General features: G+C 44.9%; 1 protein-coding gene and 1 pseudogene across 1 annotated transcript; one reads left to right on the top strand and one right to left on the bottom strand.

The window, feature by feature from the left end:
* Positions 1 to 517: 517 nt before the first annotated feature.
* LOC139368338 (beta-crystallin A1-like) lies at positions 518 to 3,386 on the bottom strand. The gene is made up of 5 exons (XM_071107103.1): positions 3,346 to 3,386; positions 2,297 to 2,488; positions 1,912 to 2,053; positions 1,433 to 1,575; positions 518 to 1,180 (listed from the first exon to the last, which is right to left on the bottom strand). Exons 2-5 carry the CDS (start codon positions 2,461 to 2,463, stop codon positions 1,033 to 1,035), a joined length of 600 nt encoding a protein of 199 aa, XP_070963204.1. The 5' UTR covers positions 2,464 to 2,488; positions 3,346 to 3,386; the 3' UTR covers positions 518 to 1,032.
* A 4,815-nt stretch (positions 3,387 to 8,201) lies between these two features.
* The window catches only part of LOC139368331 (protein unc-119 homolog A-like), a 42,152-nt pseudogene continuing 36,235 nt past the window's right edge, over positions 8,202 to 14,118 (top strand).

Raw genomic sequence — 14,118 nt, 5'->3', positions numbered from 1 at the left:
GTTAAAAAAGTTTGAAATATCCAATAAATGTCGTTCCACTTCATGATTGTGTCCCACTTGTTGTTGATTCTTCACAAAAAAATACAGTTTTATATCTTTATGTTTGAAGCCTGAAATGTGTCAAAAGGTCGCAAAGTTCAAGGGGGCCGAATACTTTCGCAAGGCACTGTATATATAGCCAAAATGGATTAAAAAAACAAAAAGATCAGAGCATGTTCGGATCAAAGTAATCATATCATGGCGACCCCACAGTTATAACATTTTATAACCAAATTGTATTACCTCTTGCCACGCCCCCCTCATAAAGCCTTCGGCTCCACCCCTTTCAATCAAGACACTATGCGGTACAATATTCCCAAGCCAAGCCTCATCTGTATCCCCCCTCTCCCCAATATGTGTGTGTGTATGTGTGTGTGTATGTGTGTGTGTGTGTGTGTGTGTGTGTGTGTGTGTGTGTGTGTGTGTGTGTGTGTGTGTGTTTGTGTGTGCGTGCGAGGGAGGGACAGGACGAACGCAGTGCGAGTTACATGCCAGTCATTGTCTTGTCTCTCGCTTTCTTTTGCTCAATCTCTTTATTCATCAATCTCATGCAATGTTTACCATGACAACCACAGTGACAGGCAATAGTGATGATGATGGTGAAAAAGAAGCTGATGATGATGTGGATGAAGAAAAGCAAAAGGTCCTGAGGTGTTTTCATAGTTCTGCGACCAGCCTCTGGGAGGAGTCGCGGATGTATTCTTCCATTGTACTGTTTTTCTCAGCTCTGTTATTCCCTCTATCTTTCTTTCTTTCCATTTGTTTTTTTTCTGTTTTTTTATTTTGTGCCATGAACATGTAACGTCGTCAGTAAGCACCTGAGGACCGGCCCAGAATCCTGCCTTGACTAGCCTGATTAGTGGAACTGGGAGGGGCAAGGGAGAGGAGGTGTAGGAGAGGGGAGAAGAGTGGGAAGAGGAGTAGGAAGTAGAACAAGAAGAAGAAGAAGAAGGAGTGGAGGAGTAGAAGAGGAGGGATGAAGGTGGTTCCTGCTCAGTGCTGAATCCTCCTGATGGACTGGATCTGAGGGGTCTGGGCATGGGAGCCAAACTCACGGTAACACTTGTATTCTCCTCCGTGGCAGTCACACTCCATGATGTACTGGTGGCCACGGTAGCCGGGGAACTGGTAGCACACGAAGCTACAGGGAGAGACAAGAGCAGGCCAATCAGATACACTGTTACTGTGAGGTGAATCTGTGCTAGAAATGTACTAGCAGTAGTAGCACGAGTTGTAGAAGCAGTCATTATTAGTAGTAGAGATTGGTCTGGGTCGGTAGTGTACAAGTAGTAGTAGAGTAGTAGTAGTCGGCGGCAATTGTGTACAGAAGTAGCAGTGGTAGTATATGTAGTATGAAGTGGCAGTGTCCCTGTCATGGCATTAGTATACTTACGCTCCGCTCTGGATGAGCATGGATCCAACCTCATTGTTGAACCAGCCCATGGCCTGCAGGGAGGGGTAGTCATCACACATCTCAAACTGGCGGCCAATCATGTTCTCCTTCTCATAGATGGTTATGCGGGACTCCTTGTGGCTCTGATAGAGATGGAGAGAAGGATATAGATAGAGAAAAGAGGGATGGTGAGAGCGATGAGCGATAGAGAGATGATGGGATGAAAAGAGAGAGACATTTTAACACACCGTTTACATTCTTATAGTATTTCATATATTGTTATTGATAATTGAATGTATCATAAGGTTATACAATGTTATGCAGTGTAAATATAATCTGGTAACATTGGCATGGTAATATGATGGGATGTTATGTTCATTATGTAGTATAGTAAAAATATTGAATTTAATGTATTGTAGATACTGTTGATAATGTTGCCATGATAATGTGATGATCTGTGATAATGTGGAGTGACTCACAGCGGAGCAGATGGGTCTGAAGGAGATCATCCTCTCGATGCGGTAGGAGTTGCTGCCACTGTAGGCCTCGAAACGGGGGTAGTCTCCCTTCTCCAGGACAAACTGCTGGCCACTGAAACTGGAGTGCTCATAACCCACCCAACTAGAGGGAGGGAGAGAAAGGGAGATGGAAAGAGGGAGATAGTGGTGGAGGGAGATGGAATGAGAGAGAGGGCGATGTAGGGAGACAAAGGAAGGTAGGGAGAGGGAGGTAAAGAGAAAAGAGTGAGATTGAAATCAAGGAAGGAAAGACAGTGATGGATGGAGAGAGAATTGAAGGAAGAGATGAATACGGAGAGAGAGTGATTAGTTAGTGCCCACTGTAAAGGGTTTTGGGACTACTTACGCTCCACACTCAACCTTTAGGGATCGGATGTTCTCCATGCCACACTCCATGATGTTTTGGCAGCATGCGGTGAACTCCACACGTTTTCCCTGGAAGTACTCCTGGTCGTACACTGTGATCTTCCATGGGCCCATGGGCATGGTATTCATAGGTTTGGTCAGAGCCATTATGTCCTTCTGTCTCAGTGCTGACCTGGAGAGAGAGAGAGGAGGGAGGGAGACGAGGAGGTGAGTTAAAACAAATAAACATCATCATTCATACTTACATTCTTCTCTAAGCATGTCTCTGCACATAGACATTCATCACTGTATAAAAACATAGAAGCTCTCACGGAAATAGTCTGATATACATATAAATAATTCAGTTAATTCTTGACAAAACATATTTTTAGGACGTCTACATCAAGAAATACCACCCTGTCTTGAAGCTCGCATAGCCTCTGGTTCACTGACCTGTAGCTACAGAACAACACAGTTCATTGAATCATGAGGTAAAGCCTTAGACAGATGCCTGACCAGCCCTATTAAATAAACAGAGTGATCTATGCATAATGATCAGTCATTCATACCTCTCCACTGAAACTCCCTGTCATCAGAGCCTCAATGGTTGTCAGACTATTTTATACCACGATCCACCTAAACTGAAGCCTTTCAAATAGTAATATTGTAATCCTCCAAATAAAACAAAACAAAAAGTATCTTGATACTAACAAGTCTTCAGTGAGAACTCCCAGTCACCACCTACCACTGGTTCCAGACACATCATTTGGGAACACTACCCTGTAGTCCCGTTCTAACTGCCCCGCGAAGCTCTATCACACAGACAAACAGAAGTCTATGGGCCGGCTTCCGGGACATAGATCAAGCCTGAAGCCTAGCGTCCAGTACTAAAAAACATGGTCAACGGAGAATCTCCGATAAAACAGCTTTATAGTTCATGTTTTTTTTTAAAAGCTATGTGTCAAAGCCCATCAGATCAGACCTATCCAAACAGATAGGACTAAATTAAGTATGTTAGATAAACATGGAGCTGTGTGCTAGCAGACCTACCTAAAACGTAAGCTGTGTGTGTCACAGGGTTCCACTGAGCGGTCTGCCAGAGAGGTGTGTGTGTGGGTATATATACATCCCGGGGCCTGGGGCTAGGGGGTCAGCCACACCCGATTCACTGTCAGCACTTTGCTTTGGGATCCATTGTTACTGAGCCTGAACCTGCCTGAGATGGGGTTAACACACATACATATGCATAAATGGCCGTATGCAGGCACACACACAGAAATAATTAAGGCAGGTCTTTATACCTTAAGAGTGTACATATATGGATTAATTGTGTATTCAGTAAATGGACATGCACACACACACACACACATTTGCTCACAGAGACACACTTAGACACATACAGTCACACCACTGTAGATACAGGTGGGGGGGGGGGCAACTCAATATTAGGAAGATGTTGCTAATGTTTGGTATACTCAGAGTATAAAAAATATGATTATGATATATGATATAGTTTGGGTCCTGGATGCTGATTGATTGAAACAGCATTTCAGCTGTGTATATATCAGACAATAAAACATGGGTATGAAACAAATAATACTTGTTTACTGTTCTATTGATGTTGGTAACCAATTTATAATAGCAAAAGTCTTTGCGTCGGACAGCCCTTAGCCTTGGTATATTGGCCATTATAAACTGGGTGGTTCGAGGCCTGAATGCTCATTGGCTGACAGCCGTGGTATATCAGACCGTATACCACGGGTATGACAAAACATTTATTTTTCCTGCTCTAATTACATTGGTAACCAGTTTATAATAGCAATAAAGCACCTTGGGGGTTTGTGGAATATGGCCAATATACCACAGATAAGGGCTGTATCCAGGCACTTCGCGTTGCGTCGTGCGTAAGAACAGCCCTTAGCCGTGGTATATGGGCCATATACCACACCCCCTCGGGCCTTATTGCTTAAGTAACTAACTCTTTATTATGATAACAGTGTAATATAACTTTACTTACTATGCATTTTTATCTCAGTGTAACAGTGTTGGTCAAAAATACACTTTATCGGTAATTTGTGAATGACATAACTGATCAGTATTTTGGTAATAGTAGAAGGACATTTGTTAGGATGAGGGGGCAGTGGTACAATGCCAGGGGGGTAATGAGGGAGCAATATAACCCTGGTCTCTGCCATGGAGGATAAAGGTTGGGTAGATCTATGCACTGGTAAAGTCTGGTACAGTTTACTGGTACTGGCTGGTTATTTCTGATCTCTAGTGAGAATGGACCATGATTTAATAACATATCAGATGTGGGGGTGGTATAAAAGAGAGAGAAAAAGAAGAGCTCTTGTTGCCATGGATACATAGAGAAAAAGAAGATATCTTGTTACCATGGATACACAGATAAAAAGAAGAGCTCTTGTTAACATGGATACAGAGAGAAAAAGAAGAGCTCTTGTTGCCATGGATACAGAGAGAAAAAGAAGAGCTCTTGCTGCCATGGATATAGAGAAAAAAAGAAGAGCTCTTGTTGCCATGGATACAGAGAGAAAAATAATAGCTATTGTTGCCATGGACACAGAAAAAGAAGAGCTCTTGTTGCCTTGGATACAGAGAAAAAGAAGAGCTCTTGTTGCCATGGATACAGAGAAAAATAAGAACTATTGTTGCCATGGATACAGAGAGAAAAAGAAGAGCTCTTCTTGCCATGGATACAGAGAGAAAAATAGATTTGTTCTTCTCTGGAGAATGTTGACATTTTTGGATGAGATTCAGAAGAGTTGTTTGTCAATGTTACTCACTGTTCACATAGGCATTGTTCATTTGTTTGTGTTCTAAAGTAGTGCATAGTTAAGTATGTAGCAAATTATTTACATTAGCATCAACATTTCAGTCGTATTCAAGATTCTTCCTAGATGTATTTTGTTTGTGTCTATATGCTTGTGTATGTACCCTCTCTGTCCTAAGTAAATGCACTGATGTGCTGAAAGCAGTGACAAACTGTGTCTTGGACTAGTTTCTAGAAAGCATGCATTTACCAATATGCTGGAGGCAGAGCAATTTTCCATCTCCTTTTTACAATCAATCTAAATTAACATGAATTGTGGAGCTGTCATTATTTCCATGTACAGTACGGTGTACATCCACACTTAAGGCAAAGCAGGCACGCTCTGTCTGGTACAATGGGAGATCAGACAAGACAGAGCTATAGTAAAATGCCTATTCTAAATATCTATGGCTCTATGCCTCTATGCCTCTCTCCCCTGTAAGTCATTGTGCTGCTAAAGCAAACAAGCAGAGATGGGACAAAACAGTATAGCGAGAGACTGGTGGGACTGTAGAATGCTTAACATCTAACAGAGGCTACAGCATCCATCCATCCACTCCTCTCACCAAACAATGAACTCGTTGGGAACAGCTTACTGAGGTCAGCAAATTGCCCAGACTTCTGTGTGTGTGTGTGTGTGTGTGTGTGTGTGTGTGTGTGTGTGTGTGTGTGTGTGTGTGTGTGTGTGTGTGTGTTTCTCAGTGAATGTTGGTCTATGCATATGTTTTGGATGTTTCGGTGTGTAGCGGCTTTGTTGCTAGTATGTGTATAAAGCATATCAATGTGTGTGTGTGTGCACGTGTGTGTGTCTCTGTGTGAGTGTGTGTGTGCGTCCGTGTGACACCCTTAGCATGTATTCCTCTGTGTGTGTGTCGGTGAGTGTTTCTGCTGATGTTAGCAGCCCAGAAGTGACAAAGAGACAAGCACTGTCAGCAAGCCTATGGGAGGAGCTCTCTGTGACCATATATACTCTACCGTATACAGACATCAGCCATTCAACACACACGCAGGCGGCACAGACACACACACGCCTTAGACCTGTGCTAAGAAACACAACCACCTTATCAGATGAAAATGTACACAGGTTGTGTGTTGTGTGTATGTTGCTGCAAACATTTTTGGGGGGTGAAAAAGCTCAACATAATCCACATAGAAAAGACTGCTAATAATTCTCCACAATCATAGAGTCCGCCCTTTTCTTTTACAGTGTTCTCTTTCCGTTATTGCACCTTTTATGAAAATGTATTCTAGTAAACAAACTCAGCAATGTATTTTTTACAAATGGACTTCAGGAAAAATTTGAAAATGCTCCTTTTCAGCCTTGATGACAAAGCAAACCATGACAAACCCACCCTGAAATGTCCACTGTGACTGGCTCTGCAGTAGAGGCAGCTGGCCTGTAGGATGCAGCATTTCCTCATGGATGAGTGAGAACTTGTGGAACAACTGTGACATTCCAGAATGTCTGGGATATTCACTGGAAATCTCATGGACTAGACTCTATGTCATTGGCCATACTGGCATAGGCCTGTCCATTTTACCATATGGTACATTTTAATAACCTTCTCACCGATCTGAAAGAACAGGCCAGCCAGATGAATGCAAACCTTTTGCAAACCTTTGGCATTTGCTTTATTGCAGAGGCAAGGAGAGAAGGCCACTTAATTAATACGCAACCTATGACCATATAGGAAATAACCTCAAATGATGTATAGACTGCTGTCTAGTCCAGTGACACTACACGGTCTGGTCAGTACAGGGTAGGGTACTAATAGGCTGTGGTATCCAATGAAATGCTAGTCTCAGAAAGTCAAACCCACTCTCCACAGGTTTTCAAGGGTACAGTATATTCAACCTAACTTCCATTTCCCCTGAAAAATGGAAGTGGGAACTCCGTTTAGGCATCTTTTTACGCCTGCTACCTGCTAGCTAGGCAAGCTGGAATATTGGTACATTGTGTGAGGTAACCAGTACGTCTAGAGAGACAAATGAAATACTACTAAGGCATTCAGTGTTGTGGTTCTGACCTATTACTCAATTGCACTTCCTAAACGTAGGCTATATAGGTTTATAGGCCTACCCCACATGATTAATGTATCTGTTTGGACCTCTGACAAACCAATAGGCCTAATTGACTTCTCTTGATGGAAATCAGCAGGCAGATGTCCTTTCAGCTGACATGGCAAAGCATTTTTGGAGTGACATCCAAATGGACCATACATAATTGCTGTACATAGTCTATTGGTAAATAGCCCACCCATTTTCACCTACCTCATCCCCATACTGTTTTTATTTATTTATTTTTCTACTCTTTTGCACACCAATATCTCTACCTGTACATAACCATCTGATCATTTATCACTCCAGTGTTAATCTGCATAATTGAAATTATTCGCCTACCTTCTCATGCCTTTTGCACACAATGTATATAGACTCCCCTTTTTTCTACTGTGTTATTGACTTGTTAATTGTTTACTCCATGTGTAACTCTGTGTTGTCTGTTCACACTGCTATGCCTTATCTTGGCCAGGTCGCAGTTGCAAATGAGAACTTGTTCTCAACTAGCCTACCTGGTTAAATAAAGGTGAAATGAAAAAATAATTGAGAGATAGGGGTAGCGCCCAATAGGGATCAAACAAAATATTATATCAGATCTCTAAATCCTTGCATTGTTTTTAAATGCAACGTGTTAGTGGAGAAGCTGCAGTTTGGGCATTTGGATCTCAACCAGTGCCACTTCCCTTTTTCCAATTACGACGATCAGGCACAACGCTCACTTTGCCTTGCAATCTTTACGAGGCAGCTGCAAACCCGCAGACGACCCCACCAGAGACTGTTTCAGCCATGCAGTGCGCTGTAGGTGGATTTGTTCGATGTTAGGAGGAGAGAGAGCAACTCTATAGCAGTATCATCTCCTGCAGACGGCAGACTTCAACTCAGAAATAAGAAGGGCTTTGAATTAAGCACCAAGGAGCTACAGACAGCAGCTGTGCAGGCTTTGGAGAGGGAGGGAGGGAGGATGACTGTTTTGTATCTTACAGGCATGGGCTAGGAGAAGGGGGAGGAGGGACAGAGAATGAGCTATTCTTGCACCAGCAGAAGCAACAGCCGGGACCGTTGAGCGCTAAGAAGTCCACCGGTAATAATCCTGGCAGTTGCTGTGTCAGAAGAGATACCGGAGGAAGCAGCAGTAACAACATCAACGGCCACTGCGAGCCCGAGCGCAAACCAGAACCCAACAGCAGCAATGAAAGTCAAAAAAGGCTGCAACTCAATGGATGTGGGGGTACCGGTGACCACGGAAGAGGAACTGCTCGGGAACATGGCGATCACTCCCGAGGACGTATTGGGCTTGCAGAAGATCACCGAGAGTAAGTTCGATAGTCCATACACCACACTAGGCTTACCGATTGACTGGCTGCTTTTGGTAGCCTAGTAATAAGATACACATAAAACCCAATTCATTCAGTGAATGAAGTGTGAAGAGGCCTAAGCAAAGTGTTGCAAAGAGGGTGTCCTTCCCTTCCACGCTGTTCATGCATTCATTGCAACAATGTAACCACGTTCCAGCTTCTCTGGTTAATCAATAGATTGTCAACAGCTGATGTTTACTGGAAACTGCCCAGCTAGCACAGTGAATTTGGGCCGATTCCGGCTGAGAGTCAGACTCGGCCGACGTCATTAACCCGAGTCTGGGCCGCCTTCAGCAGTATTACTTATGGCTACGATGTGGGGATTGAGCTCGGGCCGATTCAGGTGTGAGTTATCTGTCCCAAATGTATTACTTGGGGCTCGGGCAGATTGGTGCTACTCTCTGGCAGATGATTACACGGGCTGCTTTATATAATTAACATTTCATTATTTGTTTTTCCATATTTTCTCAATGTTTCTGTGAACAAAAAATACATGTAAATGAAATTCTTTAAGAGGCCTGTGTAATATTTTAGTAGTTTGAAACTTTGTGCAAGGCAATTGATAAGCATTACAACCTTTCTTGAGTGGCGCAGTGGTCTAAGACACTGCATTGCAGTGCAAACTGAGTTGCTACAAATGCTGGTTCGAGACCTGTGCCGGCTGTGACCGGGAGACCAATGAGACCACCCGCAATTGGCCCAGCATCGTCTGAGTTAGTGGAGTGTTTGTCCTTGTCCCGTCATGCTGTAGTGACTCCTGTGGAAAAGGTTAAGAATACTGAATACTTTTCGAATGCATTGTGGAGAGAGAGAGAGTGGTTTAGCAGCTATATCTATCCATCTCTGATGCCCTAACCCCACTAACCTCCAGGAAGTTAGGTAACAGGTGGCCTGTAGGGCCCTTGACTATTTTAAGTAATACCTTCTTACACAACAGGTGATGTCCCAAATGGCACCCTGTTCCTTATATATGTAGGGAATAGGGTGCCATTTGATGCCCATCCAAACACCCCTCCATCCCCTCACACGTAGCCTATAAACTGCTGGTTGTTGTTTAACTTAATCAAATCAAATTACATTTATTTATAAAGCCCTTCTTACGTCAGATGATATCTCAAAGTGCTATACAGAAACCCAGCCTAAAACCCCAAACAGCAAGCAATGCAGGTGTAGAAGCACGGTGGTTATGAAAAACTCCCTAGAAAGGCCAGAACCTAGGAAGAAACCTAGAGAGGAACCAGGCTATGAGGGGTGGCTAGTCCTCTTCTGGCTGTGCCGGGTGGAGATTATAACAGAACATGTCCAAGATGTTCAAATGTTCATAGAGGACCAGCAGGGTCAAATAATAATAATCACAGTGGTTGTCGAGGGTGCAACAGGTCAGCACCTCGGGAGTAAATGTCAGTTGGCTTTTCATAGCCGGTCATTCAGAGTGTCTCTGCTCCTGCTGTCTCTAGAGAGTCTGGGACAGGTAGCACATCAGGGTTCCATAGCCGCAGGCAGAATAGTTGAAACTGGAGCAGCTTCTGTTCTGGATAGCATTCTGACCTCCAGCCATCCACTTATAAATTAGGATTCTTCCTCTGCACAACAGGGATGAGAGTTCCTCATGGAACCTTTTTTATCCAGAACTTCTTCAGAACATTTTTTTAACATCTTCTCTATTTTAACTTAATTTAACTCAGTTAAGAACAAATTCTTATATTCCTAGGAACAGTGGGTTAACTGCCTGTTCAGGGGCAGAACGACCATGTCAGCTCGGGATTTGAACTTACAACCTTTAGGTTCCTAGTCCAACACTCTAACCACTAGGCTACCCTGCCGCCCCAATTTCTTTCTATGAAAGAAAATGATTATTTGTTAGGTGAAAAGGTTCTACCTGGTCAGAGAACCCTTTCTTATACAGTGCTACTGCCATAGAAACAGAACAAGAGTAGTGTTGAACAATGTCCAGCTGGGAATACCCTAATGAGCCCAACTCCCAGGCCGGGACAAGCTCCAACTCGGGGGGTGTCAGGACGAGAGGGGAGTCATGCTTGGATGGCTGCAGCATCTTGAAAAATCTCTCCATGGTTACAGCAGCCTATCTCTCTGTGGCCTAACAGGAACACACACACAGAGACAGTCCTCTCTGTGTCAGTCAGGAGGAAGAGTCTGTCTCTCTCTGTCCATTCGTCCGCCTGGCTGTCTGTCTGCCTGCCTCGTTGGCTTGCTAGCTGGCTCATTCGCTGTCTGCCTGTCTGCTGGCCTTGTGTCCTCTGTCCCCTGAAGAACAAAGGGATCTCACTCTTTCAGAGGCTGGCACCATTTATTCCAGTCAGAGAGAAAGAGGGAGACCGACAGAGAGAGAGAAGAACGCCTTACAGTGAGTGTTTGTGTGTGAGTTTGAGTTCTGACAGTGCACACAATGGACAAGAAAGGAGTCTGACAGTCAGTGACTTTCATTTAGTTCTGTGACGACCCTCCCACTCTGTCTGCCAAATTCTTTCTCTTTGCTCTTGTTTTCCTTATTAGGATGTCGGTGGGCGGAGCTGGGAGGGTCGTCAGCGAAATGGGACACACCCGGGATAAATACACCTTTTCCCCATTCATTGAGGAGACTCTCTCCATGCAGACACACTGTCGGATTTTGGTTGTGGCATTTTTGTGGCCTTTTCGATTGTTTGCTTTGGCACCTTTCAACACCTCTCATTATCACATCTATGTATGCAACCACTCACTTACACTACTGATTACTGACTACACACCCCATTGTTAATTGTATTTAGGTTACCTCCGTTAATAAATATATTTTGTTATTCCATATCTCCACATTGTCTCCCTTTTTGTTACGGACTTCGAGCTGGTTCGTGACAGTTCACTGTTCTTGTCCTTTAAAAAGACATGCTGCGGGACTTTAGCAAATTGGGCTAAACTACGTTAGTATGTTTTAAACATCCCGCTTTAGGCTGGATATGTCAATGTGTAGTTCATACATGCATAATCTCTGAGCAGAATTACTGTTTTACCTTAACAAGTCATGAAATCCCTAATTTGAAAGCGACTGTTTTTTGGTAACTGTGTGGCGCAATTTTCCCATTCAGGGAATCTACACACATTTTGGTGACGTACTGCAAGCTTGGCCCATGTGGGCCACCCCACTAGCGATTTGAGTTCCAGCCCCTTGCTATTATCTTCAACATGTCAACCAAATAAGGTTTACAAGCTATGCATAGTGTTTTTATGAACGGTGATTTACGAACTGATGTATTTTATAACATAACTGTTTGCTAGTCGATAACTGTTTGCTAGTATAGCCAGAGCTATACAGTGCCTTGCGAAAGTATTCGGCCCCCTTGAACTTTGCGACCTTTTGCCACATTTCAGGCTTCAAACATAAAGATATAAAACTTTATTTTTTTGTGAAGAATCAACAACAAGTGGGACACAATCATGAAGTGGAATGACATTTATTGGATATTTCAAACTTTTTTAACAAATCAAAAACTGAAAAATTGGGCGTGCAAAATTATTCAGCCCCTTTACTTTCAGTGCAGCAAACTCTTTCCAGAAGTTCAGTGAGGATCTCTGAATGATCGAATGTTGACCTAAATGACTAATGATGATAAATACAATCCACCTGTGTGTAATCAAGTCTCCGTATAAATGCACCTGCACTGTGATAGTCTCAGAGGTCCGTTAAAAGCGCAGAGAGCATCATGAAGAACAAGGAACACACCAGGCAGGTCCGAGATACTGTTGTGAAGAAGTTTAAAGCCGGATTTGGATACAAAAAGATTTACCAAGCTTTAAACATCCCTAAAGGACTCTGACCATGAGAAACAAGATTCTTTGGTCTGATGAAACCAAGATTGAACTTTTTGACCTGAATGCCATGCGTCATGTCTGGAAGAAACCTGGTGGTTTTTCCACCATGGTGGTGGCAGCATCATGCTGTGGGGATGTTTTTCAGCAGCAGGTACTGGGCTCCAGAGCGCTCAGGACGTCAGACTGGGGCGAAGGTTCACCTTCCAACAGGACAACGACCCTAAGCACACCAACGACCCTAAGCACACAGCCAAGACAACGCAGGAGTGGTTTAGGGACAAGTCTCTGAATGCCCTTGAGTGACCCAGCCAGAGCCCAGACTTGAACCTGATCAAAAATCTCTGGAGAGATCTGGCTTCGATCTGGCTCTGATGCCACGGTGCCAGGACCGGCTGATAACCTAGTACACACTGAAAAGGAGATGGAGTGGTGGAGGAGGAGTGGTGGAGGAGGAGGAGTGGTGGAGGGAGTTTTGGGCCATCTCTGCCCAGGGGATGAAAGCCGACCACTCCCCTGCCGGTCCTGGCAATAGGACCTCAGAAACCTACCCACATCCTGGTTACCTCTATCCACCTGCCCGTTACTCTCGGGGTGAAAACCTGAAGTGAGGCTGATCAAGACCCCCAGGAGTTCCATAAACGCCCTCCAGACCCTCGACGTGAACTGGGGACCCCACTCAGAAACTATATCCTCAGGCACCCCGTAGTGCCGGAAGAGGTGGGTGAACAGGGCCTCCACAGTCTGTAAAGCCATAGGGAGACCGGGCAAAGGAAGGAGACTGAGGAAGATCCGTCACGAAATCCACCGATAGGTGTAACCACGGCCGTTGTGGAACGGGTAGGGGTTGTAATTTCCCAATCGGAGGTGCTGGGGGACGGAACTGACGGACCCGGATCCGGACGTCCGTGGGAGGACAACAGGTTATCCAGCCGGATGGAGAGGTCCACCAGCTGGTCAAAGGTAAGGGTGGTTCCCCTGCAAGCTAGCTCCCTACGAACGTCCTCGCGTAGACTACACCTTTAGTGGTCGATCAGGGCCCGCTCATTCCATCCCGCGCCGGCGGCCAGAGTTCAAAAGTCCAGAGCGAAGTCTTGTGCGCTCCACATGCCCTGTCTGAGATGATACAAGCGTTCCCCCGCTGCTCTCCCTTCAGGTGGAGGATTAAAAATCGCCCGGAAGCGGCGGGTGAAATTTGAATAGTTGTCCAACGTCGGTCCTTCCCTTCCCCAGATGGCGTTGGCCCATTCCAGTGCTTTACAAGTCAGACAGGAGATGAGGGCGTTCACACTATCGCGTCCCGAAGGAGTCGGGTGAACAGTTGCCAGGTAGAGCTCCAGCTGGAGTAGGAACCCCTGGCACCCGGCAGCCGTTCCATCATATACCCTCGGGAGCGTAAGCCGAATCCCACTGGATCCAGGTGAAGGAGGGGTGGACAGCGGTGTGGGTTGTTGTGGGAGCTGGGGTGATGATGATGGGGTTTCTGGAAAATCCCCTCTCTCCCATCGCTCCATGGTTTGCAGCACGCGATCCATGGCTGTGCCGAGACTTTGCAACATAGTCGCGTGCTGCTGGACGCGCTCCTCCACAGGTAGTGGAGGGCTGTGTGCACCTGCTGACTCCATTAGTGGTGCGTGTTTCTGTCAATAGTCTCGGTGGGTAAGGCAGAGTCAGGCGCAGGACACAGAGATGAGTAATAATCGTAACTTTACTCAATAAACAATCTTCCATCAAGGAGAACAAAATTCCAGAGCACATAAACGCCGCCCGAACAAG

Source organism: Oncorhynchus clarkii, chromosome 2 (assembly GCF_045791955.1).
Source record: "Oncorhynchus clarkii lewisi isolate Uvic-CL-2024 chromosome 2, UVic_Ocla_1.0, whole genome shotgun sequence".
Taxonomy (NCBI): domain Eukaryota; kingdom Metazoa; phylum Chordata; class Actinopteri; order Salmoniformes; family Salmonidae; genus Oncorhynchus; species Oncorhynchus clarkii.
The sequence above is the reverse complement of the archived record's forward strand: the minus strand, read 5'-3'. Positions and strand labels throughout refer to the sequence as shown.

What these genes read in the sequence shown, in the direction of transcription:
- LOC139368338 (XM_071107103.1), bottom strand. Translation starts at nt 2,463, where the DNA reads ATGGCTCTGACCAAACCTATGAATACCATGCCCATGGGCCCATGGAAG. An exon ending in TCAGACCCATCTGCTCCGCT is followed by an intron (nt 1,576 to 1,911) that starts GTGAGTCACTCC and finishes CATCTCTATCAG; the next exon opens with AGCCACAAGGAGTCCCGCAT. An exon ending in ATGCTCATCCAGAGCGGAGC is followed by an intron (nt 1,181 to 1,432) that starts GTAAGTATACTA and finishes CTCTCCCTGTAG; the next exon opens with CTTCGTGTGCTACCAGTTCC.